The 27840-nt window shown below is 40.8% G+C and overlaps 1 protein-coding gene across 2 annotated transcripts; it reads left to right on the plus strand.

Annotated features, from left to right (window-relative positions):
- Positions 1–7741: 7741 nt before the first annotated feature.
- ANXA5 (annexin A5) lies at positions 7742–27803 on the plus strand. 2 transcript variants are annotated; one of them, XM_015861905.2, is made up of 13 exons: positions 7742–7874; positions 7962–8011; positions 14117–14201; positions 15340–15434; positions 17042–17155; positions 17950–18040; positions 19051–19130; positions 19537–19593; positions 22302–22395; positions 23635–23730; positions 24266–24324; positions 26121–26243; positions 27242–27803. In XM_015861905.2, exons 2-13 carry the CDS (start codon positions 8003–8005, stop codon positions 27302–27304), a joined length of 966 nt encoding a protein of 321 aa, XP_015717391.1. In that variant the 5' UTR covers positions 7742–7874; positions 7962–8002; the 3' UTR covers positions 27305–27803. The 2 variants fall into 2 exon arrangements, with proteins under 2 accessions (XP_015717391.1, XP_015717393.1); XM_015861907.2 differs by lacking the exons at positions 7742–7874; positions 7962–8011 and adding an exon at positions 8345–8541.
- The last annotated feature ends 37 nt before the right edge of the window (positions 27804–27840 follow it).

Below are 27840 nucleotides of genomic sequence, written 5' to 3' on the forward strand. Positions count from 1 at the left end.
AAAAACCAAAGGCTTTTGTGAATCACACTGGTTTTAGTTGCAATTTGCTCTGAAGTAACCAGGCTTATCTATGGGCTTTACTGTTTTCTCCTTGTTTGTTCATCTTTTTCCTCACTGCTGTAGGATTTGCTCGTGTATTGTTTCTCTGGCATGGAATCTAATTCCTTGGTGTGTAACATTAGGCTTTGCCTGCAATTTTATCCCTTAAGGACTGATGACAAAGAACCTAAAGCCACAGGACCTTTCACTATTTTTCTCCATTTACTGTGCTGTGTTTGTCACAGGCCCACTTCCAGCTCAGAAGTCAGCTTTCCCACTCAAATACAAACTGTTTGCTTGAGGTGATCTACCAGAGTGTTTTACTTAGCAACTACTATCAGTTGATGGTAACCTGCTGATGGTTTCACACTGAAAAGATCAGAGCTAGCAGGGGGCCTGCCTATAGCTGTTGGGAGCAAGCAAAAGTGTTGTGGGATCAAACACCAGCACCATGAGGGGACAGTGAAGGTAAACAACCCTTTTCTTTCCATTCAGTGCCAGAGTCAGCTGCTTTAACTTCCTACAAATGACATCCGAATCACATTTCTGAGTGTGGATCTGTTACACAGATGAAGACTGAATGGCACTGGTCTTTTCTGTTTTTAGAAGGGATGGGGTACAGGGAAACAACTACTAAGTGTATGGTGAAAGAAAAGCCCATGGAATTTTTATCTGTTTGCATGGGGGCTATTTTTTTATTTTCTTTTAACTAATTATTCAGAAAGAGAAATTGTATGTACCCCTGGAATAACATTTTACCCCAGTACAGCATTTTTGAGGACTCTTGCATATCATCAGTGTTATTCCTCTGTTTCATCGCAGACTTATTCTGTGCTCAAGAGAACTGTTCGCAGTTTCTATCTGTAGTTTCACTTCCAGGGCGTTGCCACTAGATGTCCCATTTTCTATACACTTTACATTGCTTTAAAGTCACTTTGTTCTTTGGCGTATGGGAAGGTGATTTCAGTATGTCAGCACTTGCATTATTCACATTTTCACTTCCCCTTTGACTATTACCGCAGCTATTTTCAAATAAAATCGTTGCCAAGTACGATTGTAGATGGTTTAACAAGCTTACTGCAGGGGCTGGGAATGGGAATGCAGGTCTGACGCAAAATGCAGGCATTCTTCTCTGTCACCATATAGTGCACAGTAACTTGTTTTTGATATACTATCTAGCAGTGCTGCTATACTGGGATATGTATTTTAATGAAATCCTTGCACAGAGCTCATGCTTTCTGCTCTGTAGCTAGTATTCAGCATAAACTACTTCTTTGTTGGCTCCTTTAAAAAAAACATCCTAAAGAGATTTGTGAGTCACAGCTATACATGAATTATGCTGTGTGTTGCATCTGTGTGCAGGTCTGAGCAGAGGGTTTGTGCTCAAAAGTCTGTGAGTTGGACTGCAAAACACAGCCAGTGTACATCCAGATGGTGATATTCACCGCTCTCCCTGTGCAGGTTATATGCACTCTAGCTCCAAAACTACATATTGGCAGCCAGTGTGGATTCTACCTTCTGGATCCCAGAGGTCTGTTTCATGATTCTCTTGCCATCAGTCTCTATATGTTTATCCTGAGCCTCCTTGCAGTGTGTGCAGAAGCACCTTTGTAGCACAGAGCTGCAACGGGGATTCCTTCCATTAATGACTGTGCAGGTGGCAGCTGGTGTTGCTGTGATGTCTGCATGTTTGCTGGCTTCCTATAGTGGTTAGAGGCATAGCAGCTGCTCTCCATTTCCAGGACGTACGGCCTTACTTTGCTCACCCTCTCTGAACAGCTGCCCCCTAAGGCAGAAATGTAGCAAGGTGAAAGCTCACAGCTGGAGAGAGAAGTCTTGATTAGACACAAATATCTATTATTTTGGCTGGAAGAAAGAGGTAATTTGTGTCTGCAGCTGTCTCCAGCAGATAACATAATAGTAAGAAGTAAATAAGTTTGGTATTAAGAGTAAAATACATCTGCTCCTGTTCATTTTCCTGAATGCATCACACAGGTGTGAATATATACCTTTTTCAAAAGCTCACAGTGTAACTTTCCCAGAAACATAGATGTTATATCCTCTCACTAGAAAAAGTCAGGGATGCTGCCATTTAGGTTCATTAATTACTGCAGACACTTCTGTCAGTAGCATTTAATATGCATCTCTAGCTGTCTGTGAATTCTTTTTAATGTTCCTTCTGGTTGTGAGAGCACTAGATGTTCTATGCTAGAAGGTAGATGAGAAGGTAGGGAAAGAAAAGATGGAAGTAAGCTAAGTTCAGGAGAACTGATGGAAGCTCTTTAGGACGCTAATGCCTTCTGATAAAATCATTGGGTCATTGAGTGATGTTGGGTGCCCACAGACCAAAACTGAAGCACTGTGTTCTGATGAAAAATAGCTTGGAAGACTGAGATTGACATGTGTGACAGGTTGAAGAGAAAACAAGTCAATGTGGACTTTGTTTGGTTTTTGCTTCCAGACTTATCAGCTCATGATTAAAGTAAAATGTTGTGGGCCTGATTTTGCTCTTATTTATGGGAGTCAGTTTGTGCTGTCTCAGGGGAGAATAGCCATGCAAAGATGGGAGTGTGTTTCTTATACTGACACCTTTAAAATAATTTCTGGCTTCTTTTTCTTTGTCAGAGAATGTGTAAACTGAGGAGGCAGTTTTCAGTAACCCTGTAACTGCAGTAACTTCAGTAACAGTGGCCCTTCAGCAGTGTGAAGAAAGAGCAGAGCAGTGCAAGTCAGTGGCTTGTGACCTGAAGCCTGGCTTCAGTTACCTGTCACCAGCTGTGGCCATAGCAAAACCACTGGTACCCAGCTTATCTTTATTCTCCATCTGAAAATGGAGATAAGTGCAGCTGCATCTCATGACTCTCACGGGGATGCTAATGGTAGATGAGAAAGAAGTCTCACTGCAGGACCTTACCCAGAACTGTTTGGAAGTAATAAAAAGCAAAGGCTGAATTTACTTTGTGATGTTATGCCAGTTCCTTTCAGCCAAACCGTTTCATGTTCCTCTTCCCCCACAGAGAGAGATACATGCACTCATGGCTGACTTTTTGTTTTACTTTCTTCACGTAGATTTTTTCATATTTTTGCTATGCTACACCTCCACCAAATACAACTGAATGCTTTTCTCTCTGCTCTTCCTTCCAAAGTATAATTAATGGCTTAACTGGCTAAGGGAATTATCTTTTGGACTTACATTAGTTACTTAGATATATCTTAAAGGTTTGTAGTTACATTTAATTCTTTACACAATGCTTTAAATGCTTGCAAAGGGAATAAAAAGCAATCTTCTTCTACTAGTGATGGATGTCCCTTCATACACCCTGTGTGTGTATGTGTGTGTCTCAAAGCATGTGATTTGCTCCAGATAAAAAGTGTTGCACAGAACATCCAGAAATACAGCAATACAGCCAAAGCACCCAAGTTCTTTTCTCTCACTTGGCTGGAGACAGGTCTGTGCTCCCAGCCATCAGGGAGGGAAGTTCTGCTTCTTGGGGAGAAGTGGGCAGCCTGGAGAGCAAAGCTTGCCTTAGGATAGTGTTGTGAGGTTATCCTAGTATTGAATGTAAGGGTCTAAGACAAGTGTTGGAGCCTGGCTTGAGTGATGTCTTTATTTGAATTTGGATTATTACATTGCTAATATCCTTGCGATGTATCTTTATATAAAGATAACTTCAAAGAAAGCTGCACCTCCTCTGCCTAAAAGAAAATAAGACATTTTCGCAGTAAGATGAATTCAGCTGGCGGATGCTATTATGGCTATTAGTACTCCTAGCTCCCATTAACCTTTTCATATTGTACTGGTGTCCCAAGAGAAATCAAGAATCTGTCAGAGCACTGCACTCTAATGGGCTGTGGATTGAAAGTAATGATTCACTTACAGGATACTGTCTTTGCTGGAATGTAAACCAATGTGCAGTCTCCAAAGCAAGTCTCAGAGTGCTTTGAAAAAATAAATAAATGCATTTTCCTTTACTTTGTGCTCATAACCTGTCCTTCAGCAGCCCCTTGGTGCCAGCACATGCAGCATAAAGTAATTTCATGAACTTTCTGTGAGTATTAAATCACAACCTTTTCACCCTGCCTGTAAGTCAGTATCAGCCTCCCTCCCTCTTGTGTTAACAGTGTTACTGCTCAGCCTCTCTGCCTTGTCCTATTCACCCTAGGTGCCCAAGTGCAGTATAAAGCTCTTTTCATTTGTGCTGCAGGCTCGTGATCCTTGCAAGTGTAGGTTAGATTGAAGTGGTTGTTGGTTTTGTTTGTTTACTTGTTTTTCCTTAAGAAAAAAAACATAGCGATAACTTTGGAGAACAAAAGGTGACTTTTGAAGCCAGAATATAATCATACAATCACAGTGACCAGCTGACTCAGGTCTCCTTGATGCTGATGTTCTTTCAGCTGCCCACCCTGAAGCTGAGCACACCTTTGGGAGATGGAAGCCATCTTCTTCCAACAGGGAATGGTCCCCATCATAGCCTTCTGTCCTTCTCTCCTGCCACCTCCTCTACAGGAAGATGCTGTGAATAACATGGGGTTTCAGACCAGCCAAAGTACTCCTCACCTTGCAGGAATAGAAACGCACAGCAAGCAAGACTTGGTGTGCTTTAATCAACTGACTTTTTGTTGTTATAGTTCTGTTTTGCATTAATATATAGCTTTTAAAATCACATTTCAAGAGTCATAGTGGTCATGGAAGTGCTAAGGTCTGACATAGCAGCCAATGTATCTCCAGAACATAAAACTAAATTCAGAATACAGCCCTATCTTGATTCATTCCCATCTTTGCCTCCTGAAGAAAAGTAAAGTTGCAAATGTAGTCTGTCCTTCTGCAGTTACATTGGTTTTCAGGCTGCTGAGCCCTTGGTTGTTTAACCAAAGCTAACTCCACCTCAGTGAGGTATTCCAGCATTTTGTTGCACTTTGGAAGCGTGATTTTGAGACCACCTCCAGAATTTCACTCTATGTGGATAAGACCCATACTTCAAAGCACATTATTTGCTTGTTTTCTGTCATTCCAGGTGTTTACAGCTCTGTGCTAAGGACGAACTGGAATTACCTTGTGCCAGCAGCAGCACTGGGGAGCAGACTGCTCCATCCTGGTAAGATGCTCTAGTGGCTGAAGGAGGTGGAAGAACTGCTCCTAATGTGTTTTTTGGTCATGTAAAAATAGGCTTTATTAAAAAACAAGCAAACTAAATCTAATTTGTGGTTTATAGGTGAACGTTATTTAATAGTAGAGCAGCAGCCAGCTTAAACACTTGCCCATTGCAGCCATAAATGTTCTGATGTTAGGAGTCACCAAATGTAACCCTTCCAGCCTGACTTAATTTCTTTCTACTGAAGGTAATCAGTGTGATTTGCATTCCCTGTTAGCTGTATGTTCTTTCTGGATTTGTTGATACTGCTGTTTTCACCTCTTCGCTTTGCATTCAAATCAACACAAAAAGTAAAATTCTGCAATTAGGAGAGTTTTTTGGAAATCTGCTCTTGGCAAATAGACTGGCAAATCATTAATACTTTTGTTGCAAAACTCCTCTATGCCCAGTCGCTCCATGAAGTTATGCAAATATTTACTTGCTTAATCAAATCTTGCTAATATTTTAGTTTTAACTAGAGAAGGTTTTATTCCTAACTTTGTCTGCTATCAACAAGACTCTCTTTTATGCTCGGCTTAACCTTTTGCACCATTGGAGTCACAGTTCATCTTGCAGCATGCATTTCAGACCCCTCCAGAGAGGGAAAGTGCTCTGTTCTTGTATCCAAGATTCTTTTTCCTGTTCTTCATGAATTTGAAAGCCAGAGGTTATCTTTGTTTGGTTGAACAATACCTCATCTTTGGCTGCAAGTGAGGCTGCACACCGGACAGAACAAGAAGGTGCTTTGTGTCAGCTGCTCAAAGGTAGAAGAAATGAAATCTATACCTTAAAGAGAACGATGGTGAACTTCCTCCATGATATGGAGAAGCAAAGCACACACAGAGACAATGCAGAATAAGTATCTTAATTTGCTCCCAGATCCACAGCCTCCAACATGATGTTTATAGATGGAATGGGATTAAAGGCATCTCACGCTATTTGATACTTTCATATGTTTGGGAGCATAAATCAGTAAAGATATTAAATAAGGTACAGGAAACAAAAGACATATAATTTATATATATATATTCTCCTAGCTCAGAATATATGAGAAAAGCTTCTTTTTCTTTCTTATTTTTAAAATGTATCATTATAGGCATAGCAATTTTGCAGCTCTTTCATTAGGCCAGCAGAAATTTGGTGTCATATTGCTTAGTCTAAGCCATGCTTGGTGTTACGGGAAGCCAAGAATTCCAAGCGTGTACTGCAGCTCTATGGGAGCCAGGAGGGGCTTGCAGCAGCACGGGGGTGGGAACACAGGGACAGCTGGACTGCTGTCTTTCTGGAGTTGTGTGGTGACTTTCTAGGTATTCAGATGCTATTGCTAAATAACGTGTTAGACCAACATGCAATTACTTCTGAATTATTTAAAGGCTGCTTTTGTTACTTGTTAAGCTTAATAGATACATTTATCACTGAAGACGTGTATTTGCTGTAACAGATATTACTAACCTATTTCAAAGGGGACTGGAGCTTTGTTAGTTTCTAGATACCTGACTAATCGTTCAGGTAATACTGACAGAACCTCGTCAGAATTTCTCATTACCCAATAGCTGCTCCTTATCACACGTCTGAGTCACCAACGAAGTTTGAATTCCATTTGGCTGTGCTCACATCTGTGGCTTTTGGCACTCAGAATGCAATTACCTCCATTCACATGCTTCACATCTAATGATCGGGATTGTGGAGTGCATTAAAGAGGGCCCATTGACACCTGTTTGTGCCTGTACGTGTGCACTTTCTAGATTGTAAAGCTTAAATTGCAATCCTAGCGTGACCTGTGTCTGCTCTGGATATAATGTGGAGGGAGAAAAGGATTTCTGCTTTCCCACACAGGGATGGGTGTGTGCAAGTTTGTTTGTGCTTAACCTGACAGCAACAAGTCAGAACGTTAGCTATGATTTTTGACACCATTTCATAACTGTGTTTTCTTGAAAACCCTGATCCTACATCTAATCCATGTGTATGTTTTTAGATGTATATACTGTGCAACTCACTGTTCCCTTCATGCATCTCGCAGTGTGTGTAGAATGTTGCTTCAACAGATTAGAAGGAAATCAGGGCACTTTCTGATCCTGCAAATCAAGCCAGCTGGGTGGTTTTCGTGTTTTTCCTGAGCTTTACGTGCACTGGATCAAGAAACGGTGGACAAAAGATTTAAAGTTACACCACAATCAATAAATTCGCCGTTTTCTGAAGAAAAAGCATCACTGGCTTTAAGACAAAGCACGTTAAAAACTTCATATAATGAGATGGTAGCGTCTTATTTTGGCAAAGGCGCTACGTTCCATTTGAGTTGTACTTCTCCTCGCGCCTAGCGCTCAGCTGGATCGCATCGGTGCGGGTGAGGGAGCAGCTAATGGAAGAGCCGCACAGCCCACCTCCCCCTTTGGGAGGCACTTGGACCCCTGAACTGCTCCCTCTGTAAGACGCTGCAAAAGTGAAAGCCCTCGCAGGGAGTTTCACGTCCGAGCTCACGCTTCTACCCTGGGGCAATCCCCGCCTTGCGGCCACGGGGTCCCGGGCAGGGAACACCGCAGCCACCGCCCGCTGGAGGCGGCCATGGCTCTCCGCCCGCCCGGGGCGGTTCCTGGCCCGGCCCCCGGGTGGAGCAGGCAGCGGCGGGGCCGGAGCTCGCTGCTTTTTCTGCGTCTCACTCGGCGCTCCCTGCGGCTCTGGGCGGCGGCTCGACGGACGCTCGCGGTGAGGGAGCTGCCCGCGGTCAGGGGCTCGCAGCCGCTTTGCGAGCCGGGCGCTCGCTGTCGCTCACTGTCGCTTCTGTCTTTGCAGACTCGGATTCGGCTCCAGCCCCGACCCTGCGAACCGTGGAGATGGCGAAGGTGAGGCGGGAGGCATCGCGGAACGGCCGCCCCTCAGTGGGCTCCCCTGCCTGCGGGCACGGCTCTCCTGCAGTTTCTGGTTTCTTTCAGGTCTTCCTTAAATCGGCCCATCCCCGAGCCTGGCGGGGGATGTGGAGAGAAGGAGGAGGACGGGGAAAGTGGCCGATCATGTGAGGGACACGTCATGCGCTGCTCACTTTTTTTTTTTTTTTTTTTTTTTTTTTTTTTTTTTTTTTTTTTTTCTTTCTTTTCCCGTCAGTTTCCACTAATTTGGCCAACTTTTCGGGGCTGCGGGTTTACGCCGTGCCTGGGCGGAGGCTCTTTCCGCTGGAGGAGGAGGGAGAAAAATCCCGGGGCTTTGGGCCTCCCTTACTCGCTCTGTTCTTCTGCAAGCTTTGCAGCCGCGAGTACCGCTCTCCCTTCCGTCTCCGCGCAGCGCCCTGCCGATGTCCCTGTGCTTGAGCCTGGAGCGGGGCTTGCCATACGAGTCAGCCACATCGCTTGTATATACCCCATCCCTGCTCTGACCGGCAAAATAGGAACTTAGTTGCTTATCTGTGGGCTTTGTACGGCTGTAGAAAGTGCAAAGCGCTTCCCAAAGGTCGCGGTGACTGCGGTTCTGTCCCGTAGCTCCGTGGCAGTTGGACTGGGTGCTCCGCGAGGTCCCTTCCAACAGGACTATTCTATTCCTAAGCAGTAGCGTTATAGCTAGGACAAAGTTTTGAATGCCAGGAATAATAACAGCCCGTGGGAGTATCATTGAATGAAAGTGAGCTGAGTCAGTTATTTATTATTCATAAAATGATTTGACTTATGTTTGGGATTAAGTGCTCTCAGATGAATGTTGGGATTAATTGATAGGAAGACACACTTGTGCGCAGGCACTGAAATGTGCATTTGTGCTCTGGTTTGTCTCACCTTTTGAAAGGATGTTGCATCTAGAGGAAGGAACTTTGTAATTTATTTGCTACTTTGCAGCCAGTGCATGAACTGAGTGTATGATGATGATTGCTGGTATTTGATTACATGCTTAACGTATGAATAGACAGCCAGTTAAGAACTGCTTGATAAAGTTGGGAAAGGAGGTTCAGAGGAAACTTCCTCATAGTAAAAGCATGGAAGTTTGCAATTTGTTTGTAGCCTGTTCCTCTGAGGCATTAATTCTTGACCTTTGTTGAAGCCCTTGGAGCTGGTGGTGTTTGAGAGATGTCTGGATGAGGTGCTATGAGATATGATTTACTAGCTTAGAGGTAGTAATGGTAATAGGAGGACAGGTGGACTAAATGATCCTGTAGGTCCTCTTCAACCTTGTGATTCTATGATTCTATCGAGCCTTGTACCAGGGAGGTCTTGCCTCCTGTTCCCACATTCAGGTGGCTGCTTCCCCCTGACTTTTGTGGCACTCTGCATGTGAGGTGATGCAGCCAAGAAGGAGAGTGTTGAAGCTTTGCAGCCTATCATTCCTTTTAAAAAACAAACTAATATGCTCTGATCCTCGTGGCAGAAACCTGTTTTTAACTTCGTTGCACCATGGAGCAGTGGTTAAGAAATGAAAATAGGCATAAATTAATATCAAAATGCAGAAGATCAATTATCGTTAGTTACTTATATGTGAAACCAAAGGTTCAGCATTTAGAAAGGCTGCAGAGCACAGAGTACTAAAGTCCTGTATAGGCTGGATATATCAATGAAGAATAAAACCTCTGAAGAAGGTGAGTTGTCTTTGGAGACCCTGTCACTGCAGTACTTGTTCACTCTCAGGCATGGCAACAGTTCGTTTTTTTTTTTTTTTTTTTTCCGTGTTGCTGAGGGATTTTCTGTGCTCTGTGTCCAGGAGAAAAAAAGATTCATTCATGTTGTGGAAAACTGCAGCATGCCATAGTGTGCTGTACTGACTGGTCTCTCCATGCCTGTCTTTTTTCCCTTTGACTGGAGAAATGCTGCAGTCCTAAGACACAGGTCTTTTCCTACACATCCATATGCGTAGTGAACTTTGTTTAATGCGTAGACATGTATGAGGCAGTCCCTTCCCACTTGATAAACTACCTGCCTTGGAAGTGCTATTTCATGTTATCTGATTGAGAAATCTTGTAAGAAGGCAACAGGAATATATTCTGTTTGTGTGCTGTGGACTGGTCTGTTTTGGCCTGTTACTCCCCAGCTTTTTGTGGAGACCATTTTGCATCTCCATTTATAAACTGACAGTAAAGGACTGCTTGCAGTTGGTGCAAGTGTAACTGCTGTGTGCTGTACAACAGTTCCTGTTCTGCCAACCTGTGGATGACTTGGTCTGGTGGTTGGTGAGACACTTTGTTTGTTTGTTTGGAAGGCACTTTCCATTTCCATCCTCACCACTCCACAGTTCTTCTGTGCCACCTTGTAAACAGATGGAGGGTTAAAATAAAAATGCTGCTGCGTATCACCTCCTCTGCACTACAGGTTGGGCTTTCCAGTAGGAAACTTCTGTAGCTGCTGTGTAACATCCTGAAGGGGGTTATCTCTTCATGTGTGGGAAACATGGCTACAAGTGGGTGTGGGCCAAGAGTAGCTGGAAATAAATCTGAATCGGTTCAAGTATGGTCTTTTGTTTGCTGACCATGAATATTTTTTAATTGAATAGTGGGTAAGCATTGTGAATGGGAAATTGTGTGTGTGGTAGGAAAAAATAAGGGAACCTCATTAGGTGGCTATTGTTGATGTTACAGATAATGCTGTTACCAGGATATGTGGCCACATGGTGCCAATTTGTAAAGTAAAGCTGTCTTTTGGGAGAAATAATAGTTCTGAGGTGCTGCTCGGGAGCAGTTTGGTTGATGAGGTAACTTCTTGTCCTTCTGCAGACTTCTATTACAGCAGAATAAACAAAGATGTGAAGCAACATGGATTTCCTTGTTGGAGGGGCATGACCTGGATTTTCTCTTGCTTCAGAGTCTTTTGTTCTCTTTCTACCTCTGCCTTTTCATGCCCACTTTGTGTATCCGTAACCTTCACCAGTCCTGTTGACAGGTGTCTTGAGAAAATGGAAGCTGCTCTTTATTTCTAGTCTACCATCTCAAATTGTCTTTGTGCTGCCTGCGATTGCTTAACACTCAGCTTAATGGGGCACGTAGAAAGAAAGACGTGTGGTTAGGCTTATGGTGTTACAACCCTTCAGTATTCTTTCTGTCAAGGTCTTGCCTATTGTCTTCCCTTTGGTTTTACCGCCCTCTGTTTGGAATGCTGATTTCTACTAAGTGATCCAGATTACAAATGGATTTTATATAAAAGTTGATTTGTGTTTTCCTTTCTGTTGTTCTTTGGGTGGAGAGAGGAACTGCTCTGAGGGAGGAAATTACTGACCACAACAATAGTGTCCTACGAGGCTGTACTGTTACAGTGAATCCAATTTGCACAAACAACAAGCTGCTTTCTTAGAGATACTAGAAGTAGGATAATTTATTTACCTCTGTAAAAACTTACAAAGTTTGTAAATAAATCTGTCAGAAACTCTTGTATCAATCTGTTATTTTGTTGAGGACATCTGGTTCATAGCTCCTACTGCTGATTCTCCATGTGACTGCAAGTTGACTTCAGTAGTTCAGATAGTGATGATGGTTGTGAACTGGTGCTTACTCTCTCTTTCTGTGACCCAAAAGAACTGTCTTTGGGAAAGAAGGTGCAGCTTTTTCTTTCCTGGGCTCAGTTTCTTGCCACTGCTGATCTTTCTGCCCACTGATTGTTGTAAATAAGAAGCTGAGACCAGGATAACTGGTAATGGCACACCTTGGACAGTGGAACATTTTTGGATGGATTTGCAATTGTTAAATATAACTGGACATGTACCGCCATACCTTGACTGCTGAGTCACTGCACTGCTCTGAATGGCTTGGTATGTAGCTTCTTGACAGGCAGATCGGCTCAACACTTTCTCAGTGCTGGGGCATGTACGGTCAGCATTAGGTCTTCCCTAATGCTGGATTCTAAAGGTGCTTTTAGAACTCAGATCTGACTAGGTCTGATAAAACTATGTCCAAGGTTGTCTTATATGAACAGTCCCTGCTGGTAGTTGTGCTCGGTGTGTGCTGGTGTACAGTATTAAGGTCAGCACACATAACTGGAGGTTCTCCCACTACAGATGCTGTGTCTGTGGTGCCCCACTGATGAGCATTTCTGTTATCCTGAATGGCAGAGCTGCAGCAGTATTTCTGATGGGCTAGTTAAGTGCCTTTCAAGGAGTCTGTGATTGCTTAAGGGTGGTAGTGTAGCCAAAATCCAGTAAATAATGCATGCTTGAAGAAAGTGTGTGGAACATAAATGGCATCCAGTCATCAAGATAACTTTTATTTTGCAGCTGCACCAAGAACTGCTTATCAGATTTTGTGTATAGTGAGGTTTTCCCCAGTGTGTTTTGAAAGGGAATTATGGAAGATTGCTTGGTTAATAAAAGCAAGAAGAATAATGCAGAGTGATTTTTAATCTAGTGTTTAGTATTTGCTCATACCTGCTCTAGAACAGACAGAGAAATGCTGGGTCATTGTTGCAAGACTTAGGAATCACTCAGGGAAATACCACTTGCTTATAACAAGATAAGCCAAGGAAAACTTTTACTTAAAAACCAGGGATTACTTTATCTGAGATAGATTGACCTGACAGGGATTTCAAAAGGAAGGTCATGGTAGTTGTATAGTGTTGGCTTTATAAAGTGATATGAAGCAAAGCAGTAGGAAATACCCTTTTGAATAACCCCATGTTGGTCAGTATGATAATAATGGAGGAGGAGGAAAATACAGACTTCTCAGTCTTTGCCTGTTCTAGCAGATTAAATTTGATTTTATGATATTGACACCTGAATCCTTGGGATTCCTTCAAGAAAGTTTTTGGAATTACCTAGCAAAAAAGACAGTAAGTACAGACTGATGCACCTACATTTGAAATATCACCTCAGAACATGCTTGTAATGTTTCTGTTGTAATGTTGTAATGTTTTCTTACTGTTGTAATGCTGAAAAGGAGAACGCTTCAGGGGAATTGACATTTCTCTGATGTGTGCTGGCTGCTGGGAAAAGAAAGAAGTTTGTTGTTGTTCTTAAACACAGTTAAACTTTGTGTTCTGAATTTCTGATATAGAGTGGGGTAATCCCAACCTACTACTATTTCTGCTCTGGGAGTGCTAAAGATTCTCTGCTAATAACACACAGATGGCCTGAGAGGCAGCAGTGCTTCAGGGCAGTTTCTGGTTGGTGCTTTCCAGTCCTTTTTCCTCTGTACTTTTCTGGCTGACCTACCCTAGATGGGTACGTTGACTTGGAACTGAAGCACTGTGAGGCTGAACTTGCTAACTCAAGGGAAAGGGAAAGACTGTGTCACAAAGGCCAGATGGTTGTTCTGCCCGTGAAATAATCCGGCCTTATTCTTAGTGGGTTCCTTTGCGTTTCCTTTTGTATTCTTCCTTGAGAGTGGAAAAATGCTCTTCCTATGCTAATTGCTACTTCAGTATGACTGTACCTACAATGAAAGATTTCTCCTGCTGTTAGAAAGCCTCCCTGTTCCCAAAAGCCAGCTGTTTCCCCCTTTGGCTGTTTCTTGACCTCTGTAGTTCTTTAAATTACCTGTATAGATAGAGCACAGCAGATTCTTGAACTGTCACGTCTGCAGCAGGATGGAATCAATTAATGTGATTCAATTGGTGTGATACTGACTGAAAACTCCAGTGCACTTTGCTTGAAGGAAATAAGTTCTTATTTCCAAACACATCTTGGGTCTCTGTGCAGCTTTTCTGTCCCGTGTGGCCTGTGCAATTAATTTCCCAAATTATTCTAAGGTATGATAATTTCACTCATTTTTCTGCTCTCAGGCTCCATTGTGTTGTCAGAACTAATTCTGCAAACTACCCATATGCAAATAAACCTGAATTTAGCTGCTCTGCTGCTGGATGAAATTACGGCAGAACCTTTAGCGAGAGCAGCATTTAAATGCCCACAAATTGCTACTTAGACATGAAGGATGCTATTTGCTTTTGAGTCTTGGATTCAAATTTAGTCTGAGCTCACATACAACTGAAAGACACTTTATCTTCAATATCATATTTTTTTTTTTTCCCCTTTTTCTCAATCTTCTTTTTCTCTAGTATACAAGAGGCACTGTGACAGCATTTGCTCCTTTTGATGCCAGAGCTGATGCAGAAGCCCTTCGCAAGGCTATGAAGGGAATGGGTAAGAAGTATTTAATATTTTAGGGAAAGGGCTCTCACTCCTGCTTTGAAACATCCTTTCTGAACTCATTTTTTACACTAGCAGAAAAGGATAAAGTGTGTGTTCACATGCTACTGATGACAGTCTCAGAACTACAGAAATCTGGGCATGTTCTAGTTCTGACTGTGCTGCTCTCAATAATGTTTGTTTTTAGATTAACACAAGGAAAAAACATGGCTTGGATAGACCTTATTTAAAAATGAATACTCCACAGGTTTCTACGTGTAAGGTTTTATTGCACAGTAAGTTGGACTATGAACTGAAAGGGTATAACTGGAAAATTATTGCAGTGTAGTAGTAGCTCTTGGAAAATGTGCAAATGCTCCCTTGGTCTGGAAGTGAGTAACCGTGTTATGGTTGTGATTAAATACAAAGCACACAGAATGGAGGTAGGCTAAGGAGTGGTCTGTTAACTCAGGCTGTATATTCCTGCCCCAAATCTTTGCCATTATAACAAGTCCTAATTGATACTTTTGAAGCTGCCTGTGGGGATAAGCAGGGAAGGGGAGAATGAAGTTCATTAAACCTCAGGTCCGTTGACAAATTCAGTACAGCCAGCAAGATCCTGTGCTGTGAGGATCACTTTGTAACCTACTGTACATAAACTGGATAGTAGCTCCATACTTTCCTGCCCTGAGACTTTTAGGGGTACTGGACTGAGTTTTTCTGGGAGTTGACTGAGCGTACGGTCTTAAATATACATTATGTATACAATGTCTCAATGCACTCCTAAGTCTCTTGGAAAGCCTGAAAGCAGGGCTCTCTTATAAGCTGCAGCCTGTGTCTAAATGTTCTTTTACCTGACAGCTGCAGAGCTGGGAGCACTGTTTGGAAGTGGGCTCTGATGGAAAGCAGTAAATAGCAGTACTTGGGTCCTCTGCCATATTTTTGCTGTAGCAAAGCACCAAACATGGTGGCTCAGCTAGAGGTCTGGTGGCGCTTGTTATTTACACGATTCTGCTGTTTGTCAGTAGGCTTTTATTTTCAAAGCATCTTTTATTCCTGTTTGAGTTTGTGCTTATTCTGTGGTCTTGTTTTTTTTTCTGTTTGTTTTCTTTGGAGTTTGTTTGTAACTGTTTCTTGTTCTTTCTGACTTCAGGGACTGATGAAGAGACTATTCTGAAGATCCTTACCAGCAGAAGTAATGCTCAACGTCAAGAAATTGCATCTTCTTTTAAAACATTATTTGGCAGGGTGAGAAAAAGAAAAAAAATGAGCTGTATGTGTCCTTTGATGATTAGTTGTGATAGTGAGGCACATTCATCATGGTTTCTGTGAAAGATTCCTTTGAAGAAAATTGAGTTTAGTTTCTGTTCCCCTTTCTTCTTCATATCCTTAATGTCTGACTAGGTTAGAATACTCAAGTTAGATTATCAAAAGAAAGAAATGTTGGTTTTGATTGATTTGTTTCTTCCATGTACACTGTTATAATATGTCTTATGTTTTAGTGCAAAAACTTGCATAGTTTCCTGTTAGTATGATTTTAGTACTGACCTTATCCTCAGTATGGAAGGAATTATTGAATGTTTCAACTTAATATCTGCCATGTAAAGCAATAGCAGGAAAACAGTTTTTTAGAGCTAGAAAATGTGATAGAAACAAAGCATATCAGCAATGAATGGTGTCCCCCAGGGGTCAGTGCTAGGACAGATACTCATTTAATGTCTTCATTAATAGCATTGACAGTGGGGTCAAGTGCACCCTCAACAAGCTTGCAGGTGACACCAGGCTGTGGGTGTTGTTAATACACCTGAAGGATGGAATGCCATTTAGAGGGATCTAGATAGGCTTGAGCAGTGGGCCCAGGTTAACCTCATGAGGTTCATCAAATCCAAGTGTGAGATCTTGCTCCTGGGTCAAGACAACCCCTACTACCAATACAAGCTGGGGGACGTAAGGATGGAGCACAGCCCTGTCAAATAGGACCTGAGGGTACCGGCCAATGGGAGGCTGGACATAAGCCAGCAATGTGACATTGCAGCCCAGAAAGCCAACTATATCCTGGGCTGCATCAAAAGAATTGGCATGGGAGGTGATCCTACTCCTCTGCTTTGTACTAGGGAGGCCACACCTGGAGTACTGTGTCCAGATGTGAAGTTCTCAGTATGGGAGAGATATGGACCTGTTGGAATGCATCTAGAGAAGGGCCACAAAAATGATTTAAGGAATAAAACACCTCTCCTATAAGGACTGAGAGATCTCAGGCTGTGCAGCCTGGAGAAGAGAAAGAGGCCTTTCAGTATCTAAAGGGAGGGGGGCTGTAAGAAATAAATGGACAGACTGTTCAGCAGAGTCTGTGGTGGGAGAACAAGGGGAAATGGATTTAAACTTAAATAGGGTAGACTTAGGTTGGATATAAGGAAAAAGTCTTTTGCAGTGAGGGTGGTGGGGCACTGGAACAGGTTTCCCAGATATATGATGGCTAGCCCACACCTGGAGATGTTCAAGGCCAGGCTGGGCAGAGCTCTAGGCAGCCTGATTGAGCTGTGGGTGTCACTGTTCATTGCAGGAGAGATGGACTAGATGATCTTTAAGGGTCCTTTCCAACACTAAGGATTCTATGATTTCATGATCCAGGTTTTCCAAGTGCAAAAGCATCTTTTTTTTTTCTTTTTTTTTTTTTTTTTTCCCTCCTCTTCATCTGGTTACATTTGTTTAGGTTACATACCAGTTAAAACAAAAAGAACCCAATCCTGTGTCCTTTTCAATGCATCTCCAGAGTCTTCTAACTTGCAGATACACAAGGTGCCCCTTTGAAGTCTTCAGTCATTATTCATTACGGTACTTTTGTTCTGCACTAGGATCTTGTGGATGACCTGAAATCAGAACTTACAGGCAAGTTTGAAACATTGATGGTATCTTTGATGAGACCAGCACATATTTTTGATGCTCATGCACTGAAGCACGCAATCAAGGTGAGAGGGAAAGGACTGAATGTGTTTTATAAAATTTTTGTTCGTATTTTTGGTAAGTTGGTATTTTCTGTGTGTTGGAATGAACATCCAGTTAGTAAAGGGAAAGCTGATAAAGTTCTTTTTAAATTTTAGGAAGAATTGTATATAATATGCTGCAGTAAAGAAAATGCACAGTATTGTTATCAACTAATGCTTTTCTGAAGTCACTCCTGTTCAAGTGTAAGCAGCAGTGGCTTTTCTTACATGCAAAGCAGACTCAGACGTGGTTACTTTGGCTCTTGTGAATTTTATCCTTGTGAAAGTGAGGAGTTCCTGTTGTGGCTACATGTAATGAGAGGGCAGCAACTATTTGAGGGTCTCATTTACAATTCTGTTGTAAAATGTGCTTATTTGTGGTGGAAAAGGGGCAAGGCTTAAACACGGCACAACTGATAGTAAGGTAAAGATCAATGACAGAGTATGAACTACCGCTAAGATGGAAACCATTTGGTTACCTTCATGTCATTGACTGTGACAGTGAAGAACTGAGATGTCTGTGTGTATTTGTACATGGAGAGGCTCATTTGAATCCTGCAGCAGTGAGCTTTTGGTAAGAATTGGGTTAGTGTTTGCATATAATCATACCAGAATTGAAATAAAAAATTCCCAGTTCTCTACTTTCAATATATGAGATAATAATAAGAAAAAATTCTCTGTTTGGTCCAAGTGTATAAATAATGCTTGCCTTTTGATTGTCAAAGGGAATAATTGCTTTCCTGTTGTTATCAAATCAACTGTTTCTACTTGCACCCTAGGGAGCAGGAACCAATGAGAAAGTGCTGACTGAAATTCTTGCCTCCAGAACACCTGCTGAAGTGCAGAATATTAAACAGGTGTATATGCAAGGTAAAATTCAGCATAAAATAAAGTTCTGGGTTCTCATATCAGGTCTTTCAATACGGTTTTAACATGTATTTCAAACAGGACCTATCTGTGAACAGGGGTGTGCGTGCAGCAAGTGGAATTTTGTTCTGCTGAGCTGGGAAACTTCATATTGCTAGAAATTAGTGTTTGAGTTGTAAACAAAAAGTGCTTTTTATTTGGGCCTATGGCTGGGATATGCATTCTTTTGTGCCTTATGCTTAGAATTTGTCCAGATGTATTTCTTTGTCTTACCCAGGGATTTCTGTTTGGAAATTAGAAACCTGGTATAGATTTTCTATTATAACTATTATTATTATTATTTCCTTTTTAATTTATAATAATATTTATTATTATATATTTTTATAATATATAATATTAATATATAATATTAATATATAATATATATAATATATATAATATATAATATATAATAATATATAATATATTATTATTATTATTATTATTATTATTATTATTATTATTATTATTATTATTATTATTATTATTATTATTATTATTTTATCATTTTATTAAAATGCATTTATGCTAGAGCAGGTCCAGCTTTCCGGTGGTCTACAAGAGTACGTGCATTCATCCAATGATCATGGGGGTTTATCTTTCTGAGGCAGTGATTAATTCAGCACATCTGAGTGGGGATTCAGAATCCTGATTCCCAACACAGAAGGAATCCTCATGTTTTAATAAAGTGTAGGGACAAAATGTATGGAAACAAGATTTTTCTGGGCTTACACTTGCTGAATAGATACTGCTGTATTTCAGATTAACCCCAGATGTGTATGGTCTTCAGCTCCTTGAAGAGCTGGGCCTGTGTGTTACCCTGCATTTCAAAATACTTTTAGCACTGCTGATAGCAGGTGTGAGGTACTATCTTTTTATCTTTTTACAATAACGTTATGTTATAAGGCAGAGTATGTCCAGCTGTTAAAGCTGTTTCTGATGCACAATTCCATAATGGTGTTGCTCTTTTGCAGAGTATGAGGCCAACTTGGAGGATAAGATCACAGGAGAGACATCAGGCCATTTCCAGAGACTGTTGGTGGTCCTGCTGCAGGTGTGTATCTCTTCGTATTCATGCTTGCATGTGTGTATGATTTTCTTTCTGTTTTGATGTCTGATGTGTGTTAGTTGTTTTCTGCTCACTGACTAGCATTCATAGGCCAAATTATAGGCAGGACTGGTACTGAAAATGAGTTCCTCTGAACGTACAATCTTGAGCTCTGTTACAGGCTGTTTCTACCCTCCTTGGAAAGCTTCTGTGGTGTTTATGGTATGGATACAGCAGAATGTCTGCCCTGTAGGTTTTTAAAGGTAATAAGGCAAGCAGAATTGAGAAGTGAAGTTGATTTTGAAGAAGGTACATTACAGATTGACTTCTCACAATAACTTTTACAGGCTTAATGTATCAGTTTGACTTTTGATTCAACTATCAATTTAATAGCTTGTATATTTTTCTTTAGGCAAACAGAGATCCTGATGGCAGAGTTGATGATGCTCTCGTTGAGAAGGATGCTCAGGTGGGTGAATGACTCTTTTGAGGGGGAGGAAGAGTGAGCATCTCTACCAGTTCTCTTGTAAAGATCCTACACAAATATAGTTTAAATGTCAGAGAGAATTTTTTGTTTGTTTGTTTAAAATATATTATGCTGTGATTTTATGTGTTCTAGAGAAAAGAAGTGAAAAAACTGGAGTGTTGGGATCAAAACTTTTGTGTTTCAGCATAAAGTATGACTTGTTTTGGTGATTAAGTCACTAGAAGAGAAAATTATGATTGCTGAGGCTTTGTGATTCAGAGATCTCACTGCTGGAAAACTCAGAAGTGTTAACAGTTTATTCTTTAATGCTCAATTTGGGCTTCTCTAAATTCAGCCCTTATGTCAAGTGTAATGTCCTTGTCACAGGGAAATGGTAATGCTAATCAGTGAAGGATGCCTCCAGGGAGGATAAAACAATAAAAAGAGAAAGGATTCCAAATACCCTATGCTACTGTAACAAAATGGCAATCCAATATTTTTCTTCTATAGAGTTTCTAGGGACACACCTGTTGCCATTTGCGAGTATGTTCCTTGGCTGGATTGCTGATCATTAAACTGTGCTGTAGGCGAGAAGAGGAATACTGGCAGTAAACAATATCCTTGAAGAAGTCTTTTGCTAGTTTCTGTTGGCTTTTGTTGTAGGCACAGGTACTATTTTAGTGGCTGGAGTACAGAATGAATGCAATGCATGTTTCTTCTCAACAGTTTTAAATATCTCCATGTACAGATTTTCTTTCATAAACTGTTAGCTAAGATGGGAGAAAACATATGGGTTGTCCAAGATGGCAAGGAGGGAAAGAAGCTCACCAGATCAATTAAAGATTCTTTTGAAAGTAGAGCAAGGTGCACAGAGACATTGGCAAAATCTCTTCTTGGCGCAGGCCTATCATTTGTTATGTGAAATCAGAAAGCATCTTTCTCCTTCAGTTAAAATTCGTATGGGGCCAACCAGAGCCTGGCAATTAGTGAAGCAAATATTTAAATGGCTAAACTGACTCTTTCATGAAACCATGCCAGTTTTACCTTTAGCTGGGTTTATGTAGCTGAAGAAAGTCATGAACCGCAGTCCTTGTTAGATAGGTGCCTCTTTTTGACTGTCTAAATTTAGGAGGCACCCTACCTAAATATAGAAAAATTCCTCCGTTTTTAAAATGTTCTTTGTGGTCTGCTGTGTGCATTTGGCTTGAGCTGGGACCCACACAGGGTGGTGTTCTGTCATGTTTCTCTTAATTATATCTTTGTGTTCAACAGCTAATGTAACTGGAATAGATTCAGAGCATTTTCTAATGATTATTGCCAGGTACAGATGGTCAGAACTGAAGTATGTGACTGCAAATGCAAGACTATGTCTGGCTTCCAGATGTTTCCATTGATTACTATGACATTCCAGGAAGGATATGAAATATTCGAGTACAACTTTTTAAATTCAGTGGTAATTTTCAGTGATCTCAGACAAAATTAAAACCAAACAAACATAATTTAAATAAAAGTGGTTGGGGAAATGACATTTGAGATGGTATTATTATGTAGGGAACTATTAAGAAGAGAAAGTTTAACTATTTGGAAGATGTTTTGTGTTGCTTTTTTAAACTATGCAGTTGAGGCACATTTTGAGTGTTGTGCAGTAGCAAAGCACACAAAAACGTAGTAGTGCGGTTGTAAAAATACTTGAGACTTGTTTTATTATTTATGAACTGTTGTTCCTGGCAATGATAAGATCGATAGAAGTGGCACCTGGTTTATCACCTGTTTTCAGTTTCTTTATAAATGGATGGGCATATCCCTGGTTGTTGGACTCTGCTCTGATTTAATGGGTATTGGAACCATTATTCAGAGTACTTCTTGGGATAGCTATTAAGTACTGGGAAGGATTTTTTTGTGTATCATGATGGGAGAAATGTATTGAGATCCATTATGTGTAACTAAGGAAACATTTAGAGAAGAAATGGGTACACTGGGTAGCTGTTTGCCCCAGTGAGGTGGGAGGAAAAAAGCTATATACTCTGATATGCAAAACCTTTTTCCTGATGTCCGGTTTAGCACACAATTTGAAGAAAGGCTTCTGAGTTTTAGACAAAAGAATTAATTTATTTTTCTGAATTTCTAAAAACATTCTACTTTACTATAGGCTGCAAGTAGCATTCAGACTTAGCTGAAGAGCAGTCACTGTGCTTTAACAGTTACAATTTCTTACCAGTGTAATTCTATATTGCTTAAGAATTTAGCATTTCACAAGTACTGTTTCTGCAAGCTTTTGAATCCATTTTGGCCCCTCTAGTTTGGAAAGCTCCCGAGCCAAGTAAACATAGTTGTCCCATTGAGATGAGTCATATTATAATGACGTTTTGCCAGTTTGATTGAAAAAAGGGAAGAGAAAAAACAATTTTAGGAATAGATTTTTCTCTCTTAGATGATGGCAGTTTCTGAAAACTTGAGGCTTATGAAAGGGACTGTGCACACATTCAATGTTAGGGCCTTAAGCATTATTAAATGCTTTCACAGTCAGTTTCAGAATTTATCATTTATTTGCTTCCAAAGTCACTTTAGTATTTTATCTCATCTTTTCCCCTCCAGCTATTGCTGATTGGTGAGTATAATGCTCCTTAGAGTAAGACAAATGGAACTTTTTTCAACAGGACGTGTAATCACATGACAAATTCTGCTGTTTTGTTCTTTTCAATTTACAACAGGTTTTGTTTAGAGCTGGGGAGCTGAAATGGGGAACAGACGAAGAAACATTCATCACCATTTTGGGAACTCGAAGCGTTTCTCACTTAAGGAGGGGTAGGTGATACGGTTCATGGATGGCTAAAAACTTCTGACTGAAGTCCTGGCATTACCCTGACGATGGTAAAAGTGGTAGTTGTTTCTGGTACTGCATTGGTAAAGTCCAGCAACCTCTATTCACTTTTCTTTTTAGTACCCACAGTTTTGTTTCCCATATTTTTTTCCCCCATAGCAAGAAGCAGAGATCATCTGCTGCTTGAGGGAGTGGTGCAGTAGATCTGAGGGACAGCTGGAGTGCTTCTTGCTGGATGCATGTTTACATTTACTTTTGAAAGAGGTCATGGTAATAAAGTGACGATAACAATCTGTTATGAGTCACCATAATCTGAAACAATCTACCATTTCCTAGGTGTGTTTTTTTATTAGCTCTTAATAAATAAACAATATTTTTTTTCCTCCTTCTCACCTGTTCATAAGTCTGTTTTACCAGGCTGCTTAGGTCACTGGAGTTAATAACCAGTAAGTTTTTTTTTTTCATTCTCCAGTCTTTGTTTTTCCTTTATCTTGGATTCATTGGATTTTCAAAGCTAATTTTATTTGCGATTTTATTTTTATTTTTAAACTGCTGTAGGCAATAAAGTAATCCTAAAGTTTGTTTTATATATCCAACATTACCTAACATGATGGGAATATAATATTTTATAACTACTGATAAGACAGCAGTTTTCTTTGGATGCAGAATAGACTGCCAACAGGACAACCTGGGCAAAGCTAAGTGGATGTAGTAGCCCAGCATAGAAAAGATCTCAGATTCAGCCTGATGGCAGCATTGCTCTGGGTAAAATGTTTAGGGCTTCCTTCAGCTTCTCACCTTCTTTCTTTCTGCAGTCTTACTGGGTATGTTCACAGAATCCCAGTATGATGAGATTGGAAGGGCCTGCTTGAGGTTAAACCCATGCTCAAGCAGGGACATTTGGATCAGGCTGCCGAGTCCCCCTGTCTATTGGTCTATTAGGACCCCTGGATCTTTTTCCACAAAGCTGCTTTCCTGCTAGGATGTCGTCAGCATGTTCTGCTTCATGACATTGCTCCTCTCAAGATATGTAGGAATGTGCTGTATAATAGCAGTCCAGTAAGAAATAGGTATTTAAAATATTTCAGAGCAGAGAAGGAGTGAACAATAGCATTTGCGCAGTGGATAACGAGATACAGATGGCATTAACCTGTACTGAGGAGGATTCTAGGAAAAATGCTGACAATATGTGTGTGACTGTAAGCACGCTTTCTATTTTCCAGTGTTTGACAAATACATGACTATTTCTGGCTTTCAAATTGAAGAAACCATTGACCGTGAAACCTCTGGTGATTTGGAGAAGCTGCTTTTGGCAGTTGGTAATTACCCGAACTGGCCTTCTTTTGTTTACTCCCAAGCCTTCTTAAATTGCAGTTGTTACAGGATTTGGCATGAAAACATGGTTCTTTCTTAAATTACTCACCTGGGGTCTATTTTTGTGTTTAGAGAATAGGCTTTTACTCTTTATGAGATGGAGGCAAGGAGGGGGAGTGGGGAAAAAGTGGGAACAGTGGTGTTGCTAACCGTGCTCTGTTCAGTAGTGCGTACCATCACCAGAAAGTGAGACAGAGCTCTGCCTTTGGTTGAATTCTTGGCATCCTGCTTACCATGCTGAAGTGGGTTTGTAACTGGGAGTGGAATTTGGCAAGTGATATTTTTTTTCAGTTATAACTCTTAGAACCCAAAGAGTTGTAGTGGGGGAACAGTTTAGCTAACTGTAAGCATTTGTATACAATCATATATAATTGTCCATACTGGAGAAAATGATGCAGAAGCATTCAGCTTGTCTTGCCAGTGAAATATTGCCCTGTGGTTGAATAACAGTCAGTAATTTAATCCTTTGCCTTTTTTCAGTGAAATGCATCCGAAGCGTGCCTGCCTATTTTGCTGAAACTTTGTATTATTCCATGAAAGTATGTATATATTTTTCTACATGTCACTTTCCATCTCCCCTGGATATCGTCCTCCTTTTCACTTGTTTGTCATTTCTTTTTTTTCCCCACCGCAAATGCCAATAGGGCACTGTATCACTAAGCATATACCAAAGGTTTGGGGAATGCAGATCAATTCATATGCTGCTTTTTTACCCCTCCCTGTAAATTTCTCAGACCATAAGTATTTTACAGGAAACATCAGTCTCATCACCTGTTTTTGGCCTTGATCTTGTTACGATGGAAAATGTCTGGCTAGATTCACTGAGTACGTTCAGCTAAATAAAGACTTAGTTGCCTTTATTTAGGTGGTAGATATAATTAGGAAGTCAAGATGACCAAAGCTGAACTGCCGTTTGTGCAATCTATTGCTCTTTGCTTTGGATGAGAGTGTTTAGAGACTAAAGGTGCGGTTAACTTTGAAACACAAACATAATGACCATCCTGTTTTGAAAGGGAAAATAAACTTGTAAGAGAAAAACAAAAGCAATCTGAACAGCTATAAAAGCTTTAGCAGGGGAACCCTATTGGTCACACAGCTGTGCTTTTCTTCGCCTCACCTCATCTTGGATGGGAAGAGAGAAGCAGAGAATATATATTACTAACTTACATTGGACAATAGTAATTAAAAGAAGAAGAAATCTTTCCTTTCTTCCTCTTGCTGACCAAACACACCAGTGTGCAAACTTTTTTTTCCCCCTACGGGCTTAAGAATCTTTTTAATTTCTATGATGAGATGCTTTACTAAAGCCTATGAATGAGATCCCAGATATTTATATATATAAATAAGATGGTTAATCTGTTTCCATAAGAAAGAACTTCATCATTAGTAAATTTGGCAGAAGAGTTTATACTCATAATTTAGCGGTTTGGTATGACAAAGTTCTACAGTGTCTGCTTTCATGCTAAGGTGGGGCAGAGCCGAGCTTTTACCAGATTTTACTATCAAATCCTACTCAGAAACAACTGGACTCATTCCATAACTTCTGAGCAGCTTTAGGGCACTTTTAGATGTAACCCAAGAATGTTATACCCAGTCGAAGGATTGAGTGGCCCTGGACATTAGGCTGAAGATGATCGTGGGGACTCTGCCAAGTCCTTCCTTGAGGTGCACTAGCAGGTCAGCATGTGACAATCTGTATTGCTTCAGCTTGTGTGGAGTCTGATGTGTCTGGGCAGGAGGGGTCAGGATGTTGGTCTGACAGCACTTGCTAGTGCAGAAACTTGGAATATTTAAAGCCAGATGAATAAAAGAATTGCATGGTTGGAAAAGGCAGAGGAAGTTTGCCTTCTAATAAACAGCTGGATAACTTGTGGAATGGATTGGTCTGCCTGTGCTCGCATAGTCATTGTTGAGATTTATGTACCCGCTTCCAGAACTCACTGCAGGTTTGCAGTCTGAGACTTCATTGAAAAGATGATTTGTGTGTGCTTCTGGTTGTAGTGATCAGACGTGCTACTGTGTAATCTTGGAACTGGAGGGTTTAAAATTTATCTGGGTGCTCACAGTTGGAGTCTGTGGAGATGTAACACAAAATAAGAGGGTTGAATGTATGGCACCTCACAGACTTCTGGAGCTTAGAGCACCTTGCATTGCTGGTCCTCTGTTCTACACACTGCAGTGTGGATGTCTTGTGGTACTGTCCTATAAATCCCATTTTGGTATAAGAATGTAACGCAGGAGTGTTTTGAGATACCACTTGCTTTGTTGTTGTTGTTTTAATACCGTATTTGTCTGGAACAAACGTATAATGTAATATTTAAAATCTTTTCTTTAGGGGGCTGGCACTGATGATGAGACCCTGATCAGAGTGATGGTTTCAAGAAGTGAAATCGATCTGTTGGATATTAGACATGAATTCAGAAAGAATTTTGCAAAATCGCTGTATCAGATGATTCAGGTAAAACCACTTCTTTGTTGTCAGGGGAAGCAGGGGTAGTCAAGAAGTAATTGTTTCCACTGTTTATGAGAGGGAAGCAGTAATGCAGGACAACATAGGGTGCTCTGAGGACAGCTGTGGTTGGCCTGCAGTTCTGTGAAGTACCAAGCAGCATCATTTAAGTAGGAAGCATTTCTTATGAAAAGCTATTTTGTTTGTTTTTTTTCTCCCCTCAGTGTTCACTGGGAGACTAGATGTGGTCTTCCCAAAATTACAATTACTCTTATTCTTTTTTTCTTCTGCTTTTAGTTACTGCTTCATTTCCTTTTTCTTTTCTGAGTTCCTTCTGTTTTGTAGTGCTTTAGAGAGGGTGATGGCTCCCGAGGAGTAGCACTGGGGGTTGGAGAGGAAATCTATGATTGTGATGTGGAACCTTTAGCACCACTCGAAAGTAGGATGAAATCTCACAGTGGAATGATTGTCTGTGTCAAAATCTCCACTGAGTGGATGTGGAGGAGGAGGAAATGTAGGAGCAAGCAAGAAATCCAGAGCCAGCTGTGAGAGGATTGTCATGGTTTTGCAGCAAACTTAGATCCCAAATGCTTTTTTTCCTGGTAATGTTTTGGGGAATATTTTAAATGCTCTTGCCACTCCTTAGGTGGTGCTCCATCAATTAGGCTGGGTTACAACATAAAGGCTATTGCATTTGGTGCTGCTTCCAGCTTCTTCTTTGCACTTCCTCATTTGCAGTTGAATGCTTTCTAACATGCAGTAGGTAGCTCAGTTCTACTAAAGGTTTCAGGGGTATTCAATGTTTCTGAACTTCTTTCTCTGTAAATATAACTCTGGCAGAAGAGGCAGAGAATTTCCTTCTGCCATTCCCGAGTGGAGAGTCATCGACTGATTGGATTTCCTGTGGATGGGATGTGTGTGTAATCTGTTTAGTCTTTCCTTGGCAGCTGCTTTTCCTTGCATTTCTGTGGCTGTGACTCATGGTGACTGGTTTGTTGTATCAACAGAAAGATACGTCTGGGGACTACAGGAAGGCACTCCTGCTCCTCTGTGGTGGAGATGATGAATAATGGTGGCAGCGACATGAAGGATTTCTTGTACTCCAGCTTTGCAGCCCTTTAGTTAGCATCCCTAGCTAAGATTTTGCATCTTAATGCTTTATGGCTGTTTGAATTTATATTCATATCGCACTTATTAAAACCAAACATATTACTACCCGGCTGATAATCAGTCCCTTCTCCTCAGACATCCCAACCTCTGGGAATTTCAAGTGCCTTCTGGGTGTATGCAAAAGTCGTCTTCATGGAAGATGAGAACTGAACACAGAATGCGGTTTATTTGCAATTGTTTTGCTGAAATATGGAGGGGGAAAAAAATAATCATGTATTTCCACTAATAATTTAAAGACTTTTTTGGCTTTTATTCCTTACATTTCCACTAAATCTTAAACTAGTTCTAACAATGCAAATGAAGATGTCCTTTGTATGTAATATTTGAATGAATTTGTAGAACATATTACAAGCAGTCATTGGAAATCTAAAGAACCAATAAACTTTTTCCCTCTTGGCACTGTTGTTTGTGGTTTTCAATGGGCAAAGATCCATTT

This window comes from Coturnix japonica, chromosome 4, assembly GCF_001577835.2.
Source record: "Coturnix japonica isolate 7356 chromosome 4, Coturnix japonica 2.1, whole genome shotgun sequence".
Lineage (NCBI taxonomy): Eukaryota > Metazoa > Chordata > Aves > Galliformes > Phasianidae > Coturnix > Coturnix japonica.

Bases quoted from the DNA above. Each gene is read 5' to 3' on its own strand.
- ANXA5 (XM_015861905.2), top strand. The intron at 22,396-23,634 runs GTAGGTGATACG...TCTATTTTCCAG, and splicing joins CGTTTCTCACTTAAGGAGGG to TGTTTGACAAATACATGACT. The intron at 26,244-27,241 runs GTAAAACCACTT...TTGTATCAACAG, and splicing joins CGCTGTATCAGATGATTCAG to AAAGATACGTCTGGGGACTA.